This window comes from Dendropsophus ebraccatus, chromosome 1 (assembly GCF_027789765.1).
Source record: "Dendropsophus ebraccatus isolate aDenEbr1 chromosome 1, aDenEbr1.pat, whole genome shotgun sequence".
NCBI classification, from domain to species: Eukaryota; Metazoa; Chordata; class Amphibia; order Anura; family Hylidae; genus Dendropsophus; species Dendropsophus ebraccatus.
In genome coordinates this window covers 134,481,000-134,493,627 of record NC_091454.1, presented here as the reverse complement: position 1 = coordinate 134,493,627, position 12,628 = coordinate 134,481,000, and the positions used below count along the sequence as shown (strand labels likewise).

The 12,628-nt window shown below is 42.2% G+C and overlaps 1 protein-coding gene across 1 annotated transcript in view; it reads right to left on the bottom strand.

Moving 5' to 3' along the window:
- Window positions 1-12,628, bottom strand: part of LOC138783311 (collagen alpha-1(VII) chain-like) — a 236,647-nt gene that overhangs the window by 137,192 nt on the left and 86,827 nt on the right. The window contains exons 47-50 of the mRNA XM_069957875.1: window positions 5,030-5,101; window positions 3,685-3,744; window positions 3,198-3,233; window positions 1,933-2,007 (exon numbers count right to left, since the gene is read on the bottom strand). Coding sequence (XP_069813976.1) covers window positions 1,933-2,007; window positions 3,198-3,233; window positions 3,685-3,744; window positions 5,030-5,101 — 243 coding nt within the window. The remainder of the gene's footprint in view (window positions 1-1,932; window positions 2,008-3,197; window positions 3,234-3,684; window positions 3,745-5,029; window positions 5,102-12,628) is intronic.

Below are 12,628 nucleotides of genomic sequence, written 5' to 3'. Positions count from 1 at the left end.
TCTACCTCCCCCCACTCCCTGCTCGGTGGCGGGCACATAGTACTACTCCTCCCATCATCTGCTCATAGTATGAGCAGATAATGGAAGGAGTAGTACCTGTGCTATCAGCATCAGATCGCCGCCCGCGCCGCTCCTCACACAAGGGGTCGCTTCATCATGCCCCCTCCTCCTCCTGGCTTCAAACATGTAACTAGGGGAGTCAGCGGCGGGATAGTGTGAGTAGCTGCGGGATAGTTACACGTTTGAAGCCGGGAGGAGGAGGGGGCATAATGGAGTGACCCCTTGTGTGAGAAGCGGCGCGGACGGCTGTGGTGGCGATCTGATGGGGATAGCACAGGTACTACTCCCCCCATTATCTGCTCATACTATGAGCAGATGATGGGAGTAGTAGTACTGTGTATATGTGCCCACCACGGAGCAGGGAGGGAGGGGGGAGGTAGATGCACAGGCACCTCTCTCCCTTCCTGCTCGGTGCCCTCCAAATGTATTCATTGAATACATTTATGGGATACTTTGGGGAGCAAGGACACTTGCTCCCCAAAGTATTCCATAAATGTATTCAATCAAAACATACTGTACATAACATTTTTACGTACACATCCATTGATTCAATAGAGTGTCCAGCAGGGGGCACTATATATAGAAGTCAATGGTACTCATTGACTTCTATATATAGTGCGCCCCCTGCTGGACACTCCATAGGAAATACACCCTTCGTTGTGACGTCACGGTTTCTTCACGGAGAGAATTCTAACACTCCATGATCTAATAAATTAAGGGAAATAGAAGTATATGTGCATTTCTCATAATTAATGTACATTAGACATTTGTCTAACTTTCCATAATAACATATTAAAAAATACTTTTGGCCAGACTTCTCCTTTAATGTGTAAATGAACAGCTATTGAAGTATAGAGAAATACTGTAATGACACCGAATCATCGGACGAATGTGACCGAAAATAGAAATTGTCCACCACTCTGGTTGGCTAAATCTGCCCCTTAGCTTTTATCAGTGCACACTGTGAGGCAAATGGCTGCTAGTAATCCAGGTGACAGAGTAAAGATGCCAGGACAAGCAAGAGAATGGTGGACTAGCCAGGGTCAGGACCAGGAGGGTACAAATAAACAAAAACGGCAGGCAAAAGGGTAGTCCAAGATAAAACATGAGAGCACAGTTATCCCAGGAATCAGCAAGCAAGGGGTTAATCAGAGGCCTTCTAGAGTCAGAATTCAGAGTATCCACAACATATTGGGGCTACGTGCACACACAGTAAGAGACTGGCCGTTCTGTGACCCGGCCGGGTAATGGAATGGCAGGTCTCTGAAGAGATGATCTTTGCAGCCGCAGAGTTCTGATGCGGACGCTCCCCACAGAACTCCCCACAGCACACTATGGTGCGAGCAGCCAGAGCCGCTTGCTCCATAGCGTGTACTGACATGTCAGTTGTTTGCGGCGCCGCTAGGGATCCCTGCTGGAGCATATACTATGTGTATACGCTCCGGACGGAATTCCATAGGCAGCAACAGCACGTATATTTTCGTATAAATCACGGCCATTGTACAACAGCTGTGGTTTTACGAAAATATATGTTGTGTAAACATAGCCTAATGCAGTAAATGTTTAGTAAGAGGAACCTAAGTAGAATCACGGGCTCTGACAAAGTGTGCTGTGCATAGAGGATAAGTATTATAAGTTGGAATACACCTTTGAAAAGTGACTCTTTCACACAATGAAACATAGGCTTTTCTCCTACTTATCTAAAAATAACAAGGTATTTCATTCTCTTGAATTCCGCCTTAAAACCAGATTTTTTTAGGTTGTACCACAGAAACGGTTATACAGCATTACCGTTAATTCTCCTGCACAAATAAATTTCAAATAATAAAGCATTTAAAAATGTTCAGTAAGAACTCTACCATTTCTACTTACATCTTTACCTCTTATTCCAGGCAAAGTCCAAGATGTTCCTGGTTCACCCTTTTGTCCTTTGTCCCCTCCATCTCCCTATACATAAAGTACAAGGCAATTAGTAACAGGAATCTCATCAATCTCTTCAGGATCATAGTCCCCAGATATCTAGAATGTGCCGTCTCTTGATCTAGTTCTTATGTCTTTAGTTGTGCTGTTAATTGCACTGGTCACAAAAATTCAGTCATTCATTTTAATAGACCATAAGTGGTCTACATGTGACGGCACTGTAGAGTACAGAAGAATCACAGAATAGGTTCAGAAATAGACTGAGCATACTTACAGTACTAGTATTCTAAATTTGGTTCATTGGGCTTAAAGTGACTCTGTACCCACAATCTGCTCACCCCAAACCACTTGTACCTTCGGATAGCTGCTTTTAATCCAAGATCTGTCCTGGGGTCCGTTCGGCAGGTGATGCAGTTATTGTCCTAAAAATTTACTTTTAAACATGCAGCCGTGTGTCAAACTGCCGTGGCCTAGAGTATCTGTGCCCTAACCTTGCACCACCCCTCCGGCCCTCCTCCCCACCCTCTTCATCATTAGGAAGCTGATGAATAGGAAAATACCTGCCTGGGGCATTCCTAATGATGAAGAGGGCGGGGAGAAAGGACAGAGAGGGTGTGCCAGCCTAATGCACAGACACTCTAGGCCACGCCAGTTTGACACAGGGCTGCAAGTTTAAAAGTTTTTTTTTAGGAAAATAACTGCATCACCTGCTGAATTTTAAACAACATAAACTTCTTCAACACGTCCCTATGGCTGCCAGAATCCACATAGCGGCCAAATGAAGATCTCCCACACTGTCAGTCCAAGCAGTTGTTGACAGGGTAAATGTTATCATCAAAAATTGAAGCCACCCGTACTGACGCACTCAAACTACACACTGTGGTTTGACAACCATGGCTAGACTATGTAACCACCCCATCCCTACTATCAATGCTCCATCTAGCTTCCTAGAAATGGAATCTTCTATACCAAACCGGGAGGATGTATTCAATGTACTTTATCCCCCATGTGTGGGGCGATTTTTCCTTGATGGTGTTTATTGTATGCATTGAATTTTCCTCAATAAAACATTTGACACTAAAAGCAATAAATGAATTTATGGGAAGTAAACTAGTGTAATGGAGGTTCTAAACATGACATGCCGTAACAGCAGTTCACAAACCTTTTAAAGTACAATGGTCGAATGTACCCATACACCGTATACTAAGGATACTTACTTTTGGACCAGGCTTTCCAGATAACCCAATGTTACCCTTAAAAATAAAATTATAGTCCAAGATCAATCAGCTTAACAATTTTATTTTGTTAACATAATTTTAATCACATTAATAAAAAGGCTCGGAGGATCAAGTGAAGATCATGTCCCCCAGGATCTAAACTTAACATGACACAAATGTTGTTACACAAATATAGTGAAGGCTATGGGTTATTGCTCCCCTCCAAGCAGCAGTTGTGTAATGACATATGTTCTGGACCCCCTTCACCCCTTTTTTTTCAGTTTTTTTCTGCATTTTAAAACCATGCAAAATTTATTCTAAAAGTTCATATGATAATAGGGCTACATATTATGCATATTTTTGTGTTTTAATGGTGTTTTAACATCTGTGATCTACAGTAGGACTAGCATTTTGTCAAGCAAACAGGCTCACGTGCTAGTTTCCCTTTTCAGAATATATACAGAAAGAGAATGATAATTTTGCTCACCCTTTCTCCTGAATCTCCTTTTAACCCTGGCTGGCCAGGAATTCCATACCCCGGCTCCCCCTAAAATAAAGACAATCATTTTCCTTTTCATATCTGTAGTATATAATAAGATGTCATCAATAAATATAACATATGAAATGTTCAACCTGAGCTCTAAAGCATAAAAGTAGGATAAGACATGCACAAATATGTGTAGATCAACACAAAGACTCAAAGTGTGTCAGTGGGCAGATCAAGGCACTATTTCTTGAACTCTCTTAAACTATGGCAGATGCATGGATTGCCAGTACTGTTGCCTATCTCATTCTCTGCTCCTAATGAGGCACGCCTAATAAGATTTTCCCTTTCAACAGCAATGGCATTGAAAAACACAAACTGCTAAGAAAGGCCACTGCTTACTGAATGACAGTATTTTTCTAAACATCTCTATGACATTTAGTTTAGAGATTCCTCTCTTTTGCACAAATGACAACATACTCTGGCACTGGAGGGCAGGGGACTATAGTGTAGGAGTTGAATGATAAATCTGATCTATTTCTTATAGAGTACATGTCATAAAAAATAACTTTTGACATGTCAAAAGTTATCGATCACAGCAGGTCCCATTGCGGTTGGTAGATATAGCTGGGGAGAGAGTGAGGAAGCAGCGCAATCCACTTTCTGGCCATATCTCTGTAATGGCTAATTCCGACAATGTAAGTCAATGAGGTACATTGCTGAAATTAGCGGCCAGCCAGGGAATGTTTCTCTCTCTCCCTGGCTATATCTCCGGGAAACAAATATGCTCCAACAGCACTGATGGATCCCTTGGTAGGAAGGACTGAATGCACACTGGAAAAAACACAAGCCCAAGTAGTGGTTAGAACTGGAGTATTGCAAAGTCCTGAACACCGATAATAAAATACACCGGGGGTGTGAAGTGTCTACTCCAGGAGTTGCTTACTTCTTGTTGAAGGTTTGATTATTATTAGCACTGAAGGTTTGATTATTATTTTTGCAAAGCTTGTGAACTTTTGAAAAATGAAAAATATGAATACAGTTGAAGAAATTTGAAATGTTTGGTGCTTCAGCATGTCTAATTTATGCATGGTGGTATAGAACTGGAGTAGCACAAGTCCAACAGCATCCACATTAAATAAGTTTTAGTTCTATATAGTGCAGTCAAGCATATACGACGTATATGCTTGACAAAGACTGATGACAAGTTAAATGTGTTATATGCTTGACTGCACAATAAAGGACTGAAGCTGATTTAATTTGGATACTGCTGGACATGTTAAAAGTTATTTGTTAACGATAGTGACTCTTAAAATTATGAACCTCAAGTGGTTAATAAAGTTTGTACCTTTACTCCTTTGTCTCCTTGATTTCCTTTGATTCCTTTAGGGCCTTGAGGACCAGTGGCTCCAGTATCACCCTAAGAAATAAAGTAGTATTTATTATTTGTATAAATTTAGGCATGTAGACATGGTCAAGACAATCTCCTGTAGTTCAAACCGAGCATCAGTTTGGGGAAGAAAGGTGATTTGAGTGCCTTTGAACGTGGCATGGTTGTTGGTGCCAGAAGGGCTGGTCTGAGTATTTCTGAAACTGCTGATCTACTGGGATTTTCACGCACAACCATCTCTAGGGTTTACAGAGAATGGTTCGAAAAAGAAAAAACATCCAGTGAGCAGCAGTTCTGTGGGCGGAAATGCCATGTTGATGCCAGAGGTCAGAGGAGAATGGACAGACTGGTTCGAGCTGATAAAAAAGGCAACAGTGACTCAAATAGCCAACCGTTACAACCAAGGTAGGCAGAAGACCATCCCTGAACGCACAGTACATCGAACTTTGAGGCAGATGGGCTACAGCAGCAGAAGACCACACCGGGTGCCACTCCTTTCAGCTAAGAACAGGAAACTGAGGCTACAATTTGCACAAGCTCATCGAAATTGGACAGTAGAAGATTGGAAAAACGTTGCCTGGTCTGATGAGTCTCGATTTCTGCTGCGACATTCGGATGGTAGGGTCAGAATTTGGTGTCAACAACATGAAAGCATGGATCCATCCTGCCTTGTATCAACGGTTCAGGCTGGTGGTGGTGGTGTCATGGTGTGGGGAATATTTTCTTGGCACTCCTTGGGCCCCTTGGTACCAATTGAGCATCGTTGCAACGCCACAGCCTACCTGAGTATTGTTGCTGACCATGTCCATCCCTTTATGACCACAATGTACCCAACATCTGATGGCTACTTTCAGCAGGATAATGCGCCATGTCATAAAGCTAGAATCATCTCAGACTGGTTTCTTGAACATGACAATGAGTTCACTGTACTCAAATGGCCTCCACAGTCACCAGATCTCAATCCAATAGAGCATCTTTGGGATGTGGTGGAACGGGAGATTCGCATCATGGATGTGCAGCCGACAAATCTGCGGCAACTGTGTGATGCCATCATGTCAATATGGACCAAAATCTCTGAGGAATGCTTCCAGCACCTTGTTGAATCTATGCCACGAAGAATTGAGGCAGTTCTGAAGGCAAAAGGGGGTCCAACCCGTTACTAGCATGGTGTACCTAATAAAGTGGCCGGTGAGTGTATATATATATATATAGTGGTACCTCAGTTCTCAAACTGTTTTAAACTCAAACTGTATGTTCAAGGAAAGTTTGCTTTGGTTCTCAAACACTTTTCAGGCCCCCAGTCTTGAAGTACTCGGTATCTGAACATCAGCGTGGATCATGGGTTGTACGTGGTGAGTTTAGCACTGGTAAGGCCTCTCATCCTGAACAGTACTGTATAAGACTGCTGGAGTGCATATAAAGTACAGTGGTAGTACAGTCAGTGCACCGCCATCTCCCATCCTGTACTGTATAAGATTGCTGGGGTGCATATACAGCACAGTACAGTAGTAGTACAGTCAGTCCACCAACATCTCCCATCTGTTACAGTGCTGGGATTGGGGTGTGCTATACAGTAATGGATGAGTGAGGAGTTAGTGACTACTGTACTATAATTGCTGGTTTTGTTGAATGTTTTTTGTGTATAATGTGCTGTACAGTATAGTGCTGTTCTGTAATGTACTGGACAGTATATAGTGCTGCTCTGTAATGTCCTGTACAGTATATATTGCTGTTCTGTACTTTACAATATAGTGCTGTTCTGTAATGTACTCTAGTGATTATACTGGGCACTATAAAATGTAATATATGGGTACTTTATTTAATTATTGGTGGATGCTGGAACCAATTAAAAACATTTACATTATTTCCTAACTGCTTCTCAAACTGCTTGGTTCTCGAACTGTCTTCCGGAACCAATTAAGTTCGAGAACCGAGGTACCACTGTGTGTATGTATATATATATATATATATATATATATATATATATATATATATATATTCTACTGTATGCTGGCTAGGGCATTCTTTGGAACCCCATAAGGCTAATGTTACTCTATAGACATGTTAAGGCTGGGTTCACACTACATATATTTCAGTCAGTATTGTGGTCCTCATATTGCAACCAAAAACAGGAGTGGATTAAAAACACAGAAAGGATCTGTCCACACAATGTTGAAATTGAGTGGATGGCCGCCATATAACAGTAAATAACTGCCTTTATTCCAATATAACAGCTGTTGTTTTAAAATAACGGCAAATATTTGCCATTAAATGGCGGCCATCCACTCAATTTCAACATTGTGTGAACAGATCCTTTCTGTGTTTTTAATCCACTCCTGGTTTTGTTTGCAATATGAGGACCACAATACTGACTGAAATATAAGTAGTGTGAACCCAGCCTTAGGTTGTATGTGAAGACCTTTAACAGCATGCATGCTACAGATGTCATGGGAACCTCAGCCTTAGGGCCCTATTCCACAGTAACGATAATAGGCCGGATCGGTCCTATTTGGCCCGATTCGGCCGATTATCGTTCGGTGAAATAGAGAGAACGATCAGCCGTGTCATTTAGGGCCAGACCTAAAATCATCGTTCCCCCACCGCGCATCGCTACGGTTGAATAGCGATGCGCGGCGGGCGACCGACGATTTGACAATCAGCAGCATCATACATTACCTGTCCAGGCTTCTTCTCCGCGTTGTCTTCATCCCCGGGTTCTGCACGCTCTATCTTCAGAATGGCCGGTCAGCTGACGGAGCGCTCAGCTAATCACAGGCTGGGACCGCCGCGGCCTGTGATTGGCTAGGTGTGGCCTGTCAGCTGACCGGCCATTCTGAAGATAGAGAGCGCGGGACCCGGGGATGGAGACAGCACAGAGAAGAAGCCTGGACAGGTAAGGTATGATGCTGCAAGGACATCGGTAACGATGTCCTTGCAGCCCTCGCTCAACGATCATCGGGCCGTGGAATAGGCCCAGTAAACGAGCGGCGATCTAGCAGATCGCCGCTCGTTTACATCGTTGATCGGGCCCTCCTCGGCCCGTGGAATAGGACCCTTTAGACTTATAACCAAACTTATAACAAAAATGCTGTTTGCTCTACACTACAACAATAATCTATCTATCTATCAATCTAAATAAATAGCATAAGGTGGACGCAGCACTCCAGAAATCTTTATGTGGTTGGTGCCTGCAGTAAATACCCTTGCGGACCACGGGTATAAAGTATATAAACCAGCAAAATTACCGCAGCACTCCGTAGGTAAATTTTCAAACTGTGAAGTTTATTGCTTCCACAAGTGCATTTAGCAACGTTTCAGCTCAATCGGTATGAGCCTTTCTCAAGCTGTGCAACATACATGTGTATCAACAGGCTTTAAATAGTTACAAAGTGATTACAAAAGCACATCATGTGACCAATCAGTAAAAAAAGTGAATAGTAGCAAAATCGCATATCAAAAGTAATATACATGACAATCATAATAAATGTGAGAAGAGACAGCATACTCTGTCATAAAAGTAATGTGAAAAAAAGTGTCCATAAATATCAAAAATCGTCTTTGAAAATATACAATTGGAGACAGGTGGGATGATCGCTCACCGGATGACGTCAGTCGGCCCCAGGACAAGTGTAAACAAATGCACGAGGCATATGGAGATCTCTCTGCCTTGGCTTGTAATGAAGCAAATAGCGCATGCGCCAAAAAAGACCGACCGGATGGAAAAACGTAACCAGATCGGATAGGCACAAGTGAGTCATGTGCTATGTGACGTAACCCTCTACGTGATTCAGCAGGATGGCTTCGCGGATCTCCATGGAAACCAGACGCTCAAGCCGGACTGTGTGGGGGATTAACCTCTTACAGGTAGACGGCATTTGCACAATCACGCTATTGGAATCATAGTGGCCAAGGAACATAGTCCAAAAGAGGGCGAATTCCTGCATAGGGCTGCGCCCTCGGACCTATGTCACCCCCGGGCAGTCCAGGGATGTCCAGATTCCCATCGAGGCCTCATCCTAGCGATTGCAGTGCAGCCGAAAACCTTGTTCCGGCACGTCAAGTTCATGAACCAGGAAACCGCATCATTGCCAACGTCACAAACGCACCGTGTGATTGCGCATATAAAGATGATAGGTCCAAGAATCAGTACATATAGGCCAAGACGTCAACCAGGTAAGTGTCCCACTCTGTTCCACCAAAAAGCAGCTTGTTACTATGGAAAGAAAACGAATATTAGAAAATATAGAACATTATTTTGAATATCAGTTAATTTTAAACATAATACACATGTATATAACAATCCAGTCATATCGGATATGGAAAAGAAACCCGGGGTCTAGTTCACGAAGTACCCTAAAGTGCAAATCTATAATTATGATCATCTACAATAGCTAGGTAGAATTTTAAAGTCTACATTGAGACCATTCGGTCTCAGTGTGTTAAGAGTATCAATCCAAAAAAGTTCCCTTCTTTTTAATAATACATGTCTATTGCCACCACGAGGTGGTGTTGGTATATGTTCAAACACGATGGCCTTAAGATCATTCTCGCTATGTCCCTTCTCCAAAAAATGTTTTGAAACAGGCAGGTCGGTTCTCTGTTTACGGATACTATAACGATGTTGGACGAGTCGAGTTTTGAAATCAAGTGTGGTTTCCCCTATATATAATAGTTTACAGGGGCATGTCAAAATATAAACCACCCATTCACTCTCACAAGTTAAGTGATCTTTAATGTGAAAGATCTGTCCTGTTGTCGGATGTGCGAACTTGTCACACTTGACAATGTGCTTACAGTTCACACATCTACGACAGGGGTAACATCCATTTTTTAAAGGGCCCAAGAGTAGCTGGGGGGGGGCGTTTCTTACAATTAGTCACTGCCCTTACAAGAGAATCTTTGATATTCCTTGGTCTCTTATATGACATAAGTGGACGGTTCCTAAATTCAGGGATGTCTGGAAAACTGTCCCCCAGAATTCTCCAATGCTTACAGAGAATTCTTTCTATGTGTTGACTCATGCCACTATATTGACTTACAAAGGGTATGCGTGTTGGTCTCACTTTGCTATCTTTTTTATTCAGGAGTTCCTTTCTGTCAATCTCCAAAGTCTCCCTTTTGTACCTAGAGGTAAGTGTGCGTGGATAACCTCTATGATGAAAGTCTTCTGCATACTCATCTATAGTTTTCTCCAATAGTGTCTGATCCCCAACAATACGTTTTACACGCAAAAACTGACTTTTAGGGAGAGATCTAATAGCACTCCTCGGATGATTAGATTTGTAATGTAGCAAAGTATTTTTGTCTGTATCTTTTTTATATAGTCGTGTACTAAAGTGTGTCCCGTCTCTGTACACCATTGTGTCCAGGAATTGTACTTGTGTAGTTGAATGATTCAATGTTAGTTTTATGTCTGTGTCCATAGAATTTAGGTATTGGAAGAAGTCAAGAAGCTCCTCCTCCGTACCACCCCATGCCAAGAAGATATCGTCGATGTATCTCCACCACCCCACAATGTAGTGGGCATGGTGGGACACACCGACGTATATCTCCTCCAGATGGGCCACAAAGAGGTTTGCGAATGCAGGCGCCATATTAGACCCCATTGCAGTACCCTTGCATTGCAAAAAAATCTTTTCATCAAACATGAAAAAATTCCCAGTGAGAATTAACTCCAAAAGTGAGAGTAAAAATTGTTGGCAACTGTCCGAATAGGTCGTCTTCTGCAAAGCTATGGCTATAGCTTCAATGCCCTTCCTATGTGAGATTGAAGTGTATAGGCTTGCTATGTCCATAGAAGCTATATACGTAACATCCCTGGAACGTAGATTTTGTACTTTTGTAAGAAAGTGTGTAGTGTCCTGTAAATACGAGGGAACTTCTTTAACCAGGGGTTGTAATACCCGATCCAAGAATTCCGAAGCTTTATTCAGTACTGAGCCCATCCCCGAAACTATGGGGCGCCCGGGTGGATTGTGTAGGCACTTATGTATCTTGGGCAGTAGATAGAAAAGGGGCATAATTGGATGCTCCACCCAAATAAATTCCCTACATTTCTTATCAATGTCACCATTAGATACAGCACGTTCTAATAATTCATTTAATTTTGTTTTTACCATAGGGGTAGGATCTTGTTGTAGAAGTTTATATGTACTTATATCAGACAGCTGTTTGTATGCCTCTGCCATGTATTGTTTAGTGTCCATAACCACAACACCACCACCCTTGTCAGCCGACTTGATGGTGATGTCGCGGTTATGGGCCAAATCATCTAGTGCTCGCATTTCATCTGTACTCATGTTTGGGTGAGCAATGAAGTCTAAAGATGTATTAAGCCTGAGGTTTTTAATATCCCTCTTAACAACCTCTATGTAAGTTTCAATGGGATGCACAGTTTGTATAGGGACAAAATCACTTTTTACAAATAAATCCAGATCTTTTAACAATATATCAACATGATGACTGCCAGTGTTGGAACTAGGTACAGACTGGTCTATGGTATCGCTCCAAACACGCAACTTAATGCGACGAAAGAACTGCCAGAGATCCATCTGTACACTGAACCAATCTGTGGTATTACCCCTGGTTAAAGAAGTTCCCTCGTATTTACAGGACACTACACACTTTCTTACAAAAGTACAAAATCTACGTTCCAGGGATGTTACGTATATAGCTTCTATGGACATAGCAAGCCTATACACTTCAATCTCACATAGGAAGGGCATTGAAGCTATAGCCATAGCTTTGCAGAAGACGACCTATTCGGACAGTTGCCAACAATTTTTACTCTCACTTTTGGAGTTAATTCTCACTGGGAATTTTTTCATGTTTGATGAAAAGATTTTTTTGCAATGCAAGGGTACTGCAATGGGGTCTAATATGGCGCCTGCATTCGCAAACCTCTTTGTGGCCCATCTGGAGGAGATATACGTCGGTGTGTCCCACCATGCCCACTACATTGTGGGGTGGTGGAGATACATCGACGATATCTTCTTGGCATGGGGTGGTACGGAGGAGGAGCTTCTTGACTTCTTCCAATACCTAAATTCTATGGACACAGACATAAAACTAACATTGAATCATTCAACTACACAAGTACAATTCCTGGACACAATGGTGTACAGAGACGGGACACACTTTAGTACACGACTATATAAAAAAGATACAGACAAAAATACTTTGCTACATTACAAATCTAATCATCCGAGGAGTGCTATTAGATCTCTCCCTAAAAGTCAGTTTTTGCGTGTAAAACGTATTGTTGGGGATCAGACACTATTGGAGAAAACTATAGATGAGTATGCAGAAGACTTTCATCATAGAGGTTATCCACGCACACTTACCTCTAGGTACAAAAGGGAGACTTTGGAGATTGACAGAAAGGAACTCCTGAATAAAAAAGATAGCAAAGTGAGACCAACACGCATACCCTTTGTAAGTCAATATAGTGGCATGAGTCAACACATAGAAAGAATTCTCTGTAAGCATTGGAGAATTCTGGGGGACAGTTTTCCAGACATCCCTGAATTTAGGAACCGTCCACTTATGTCATATAAG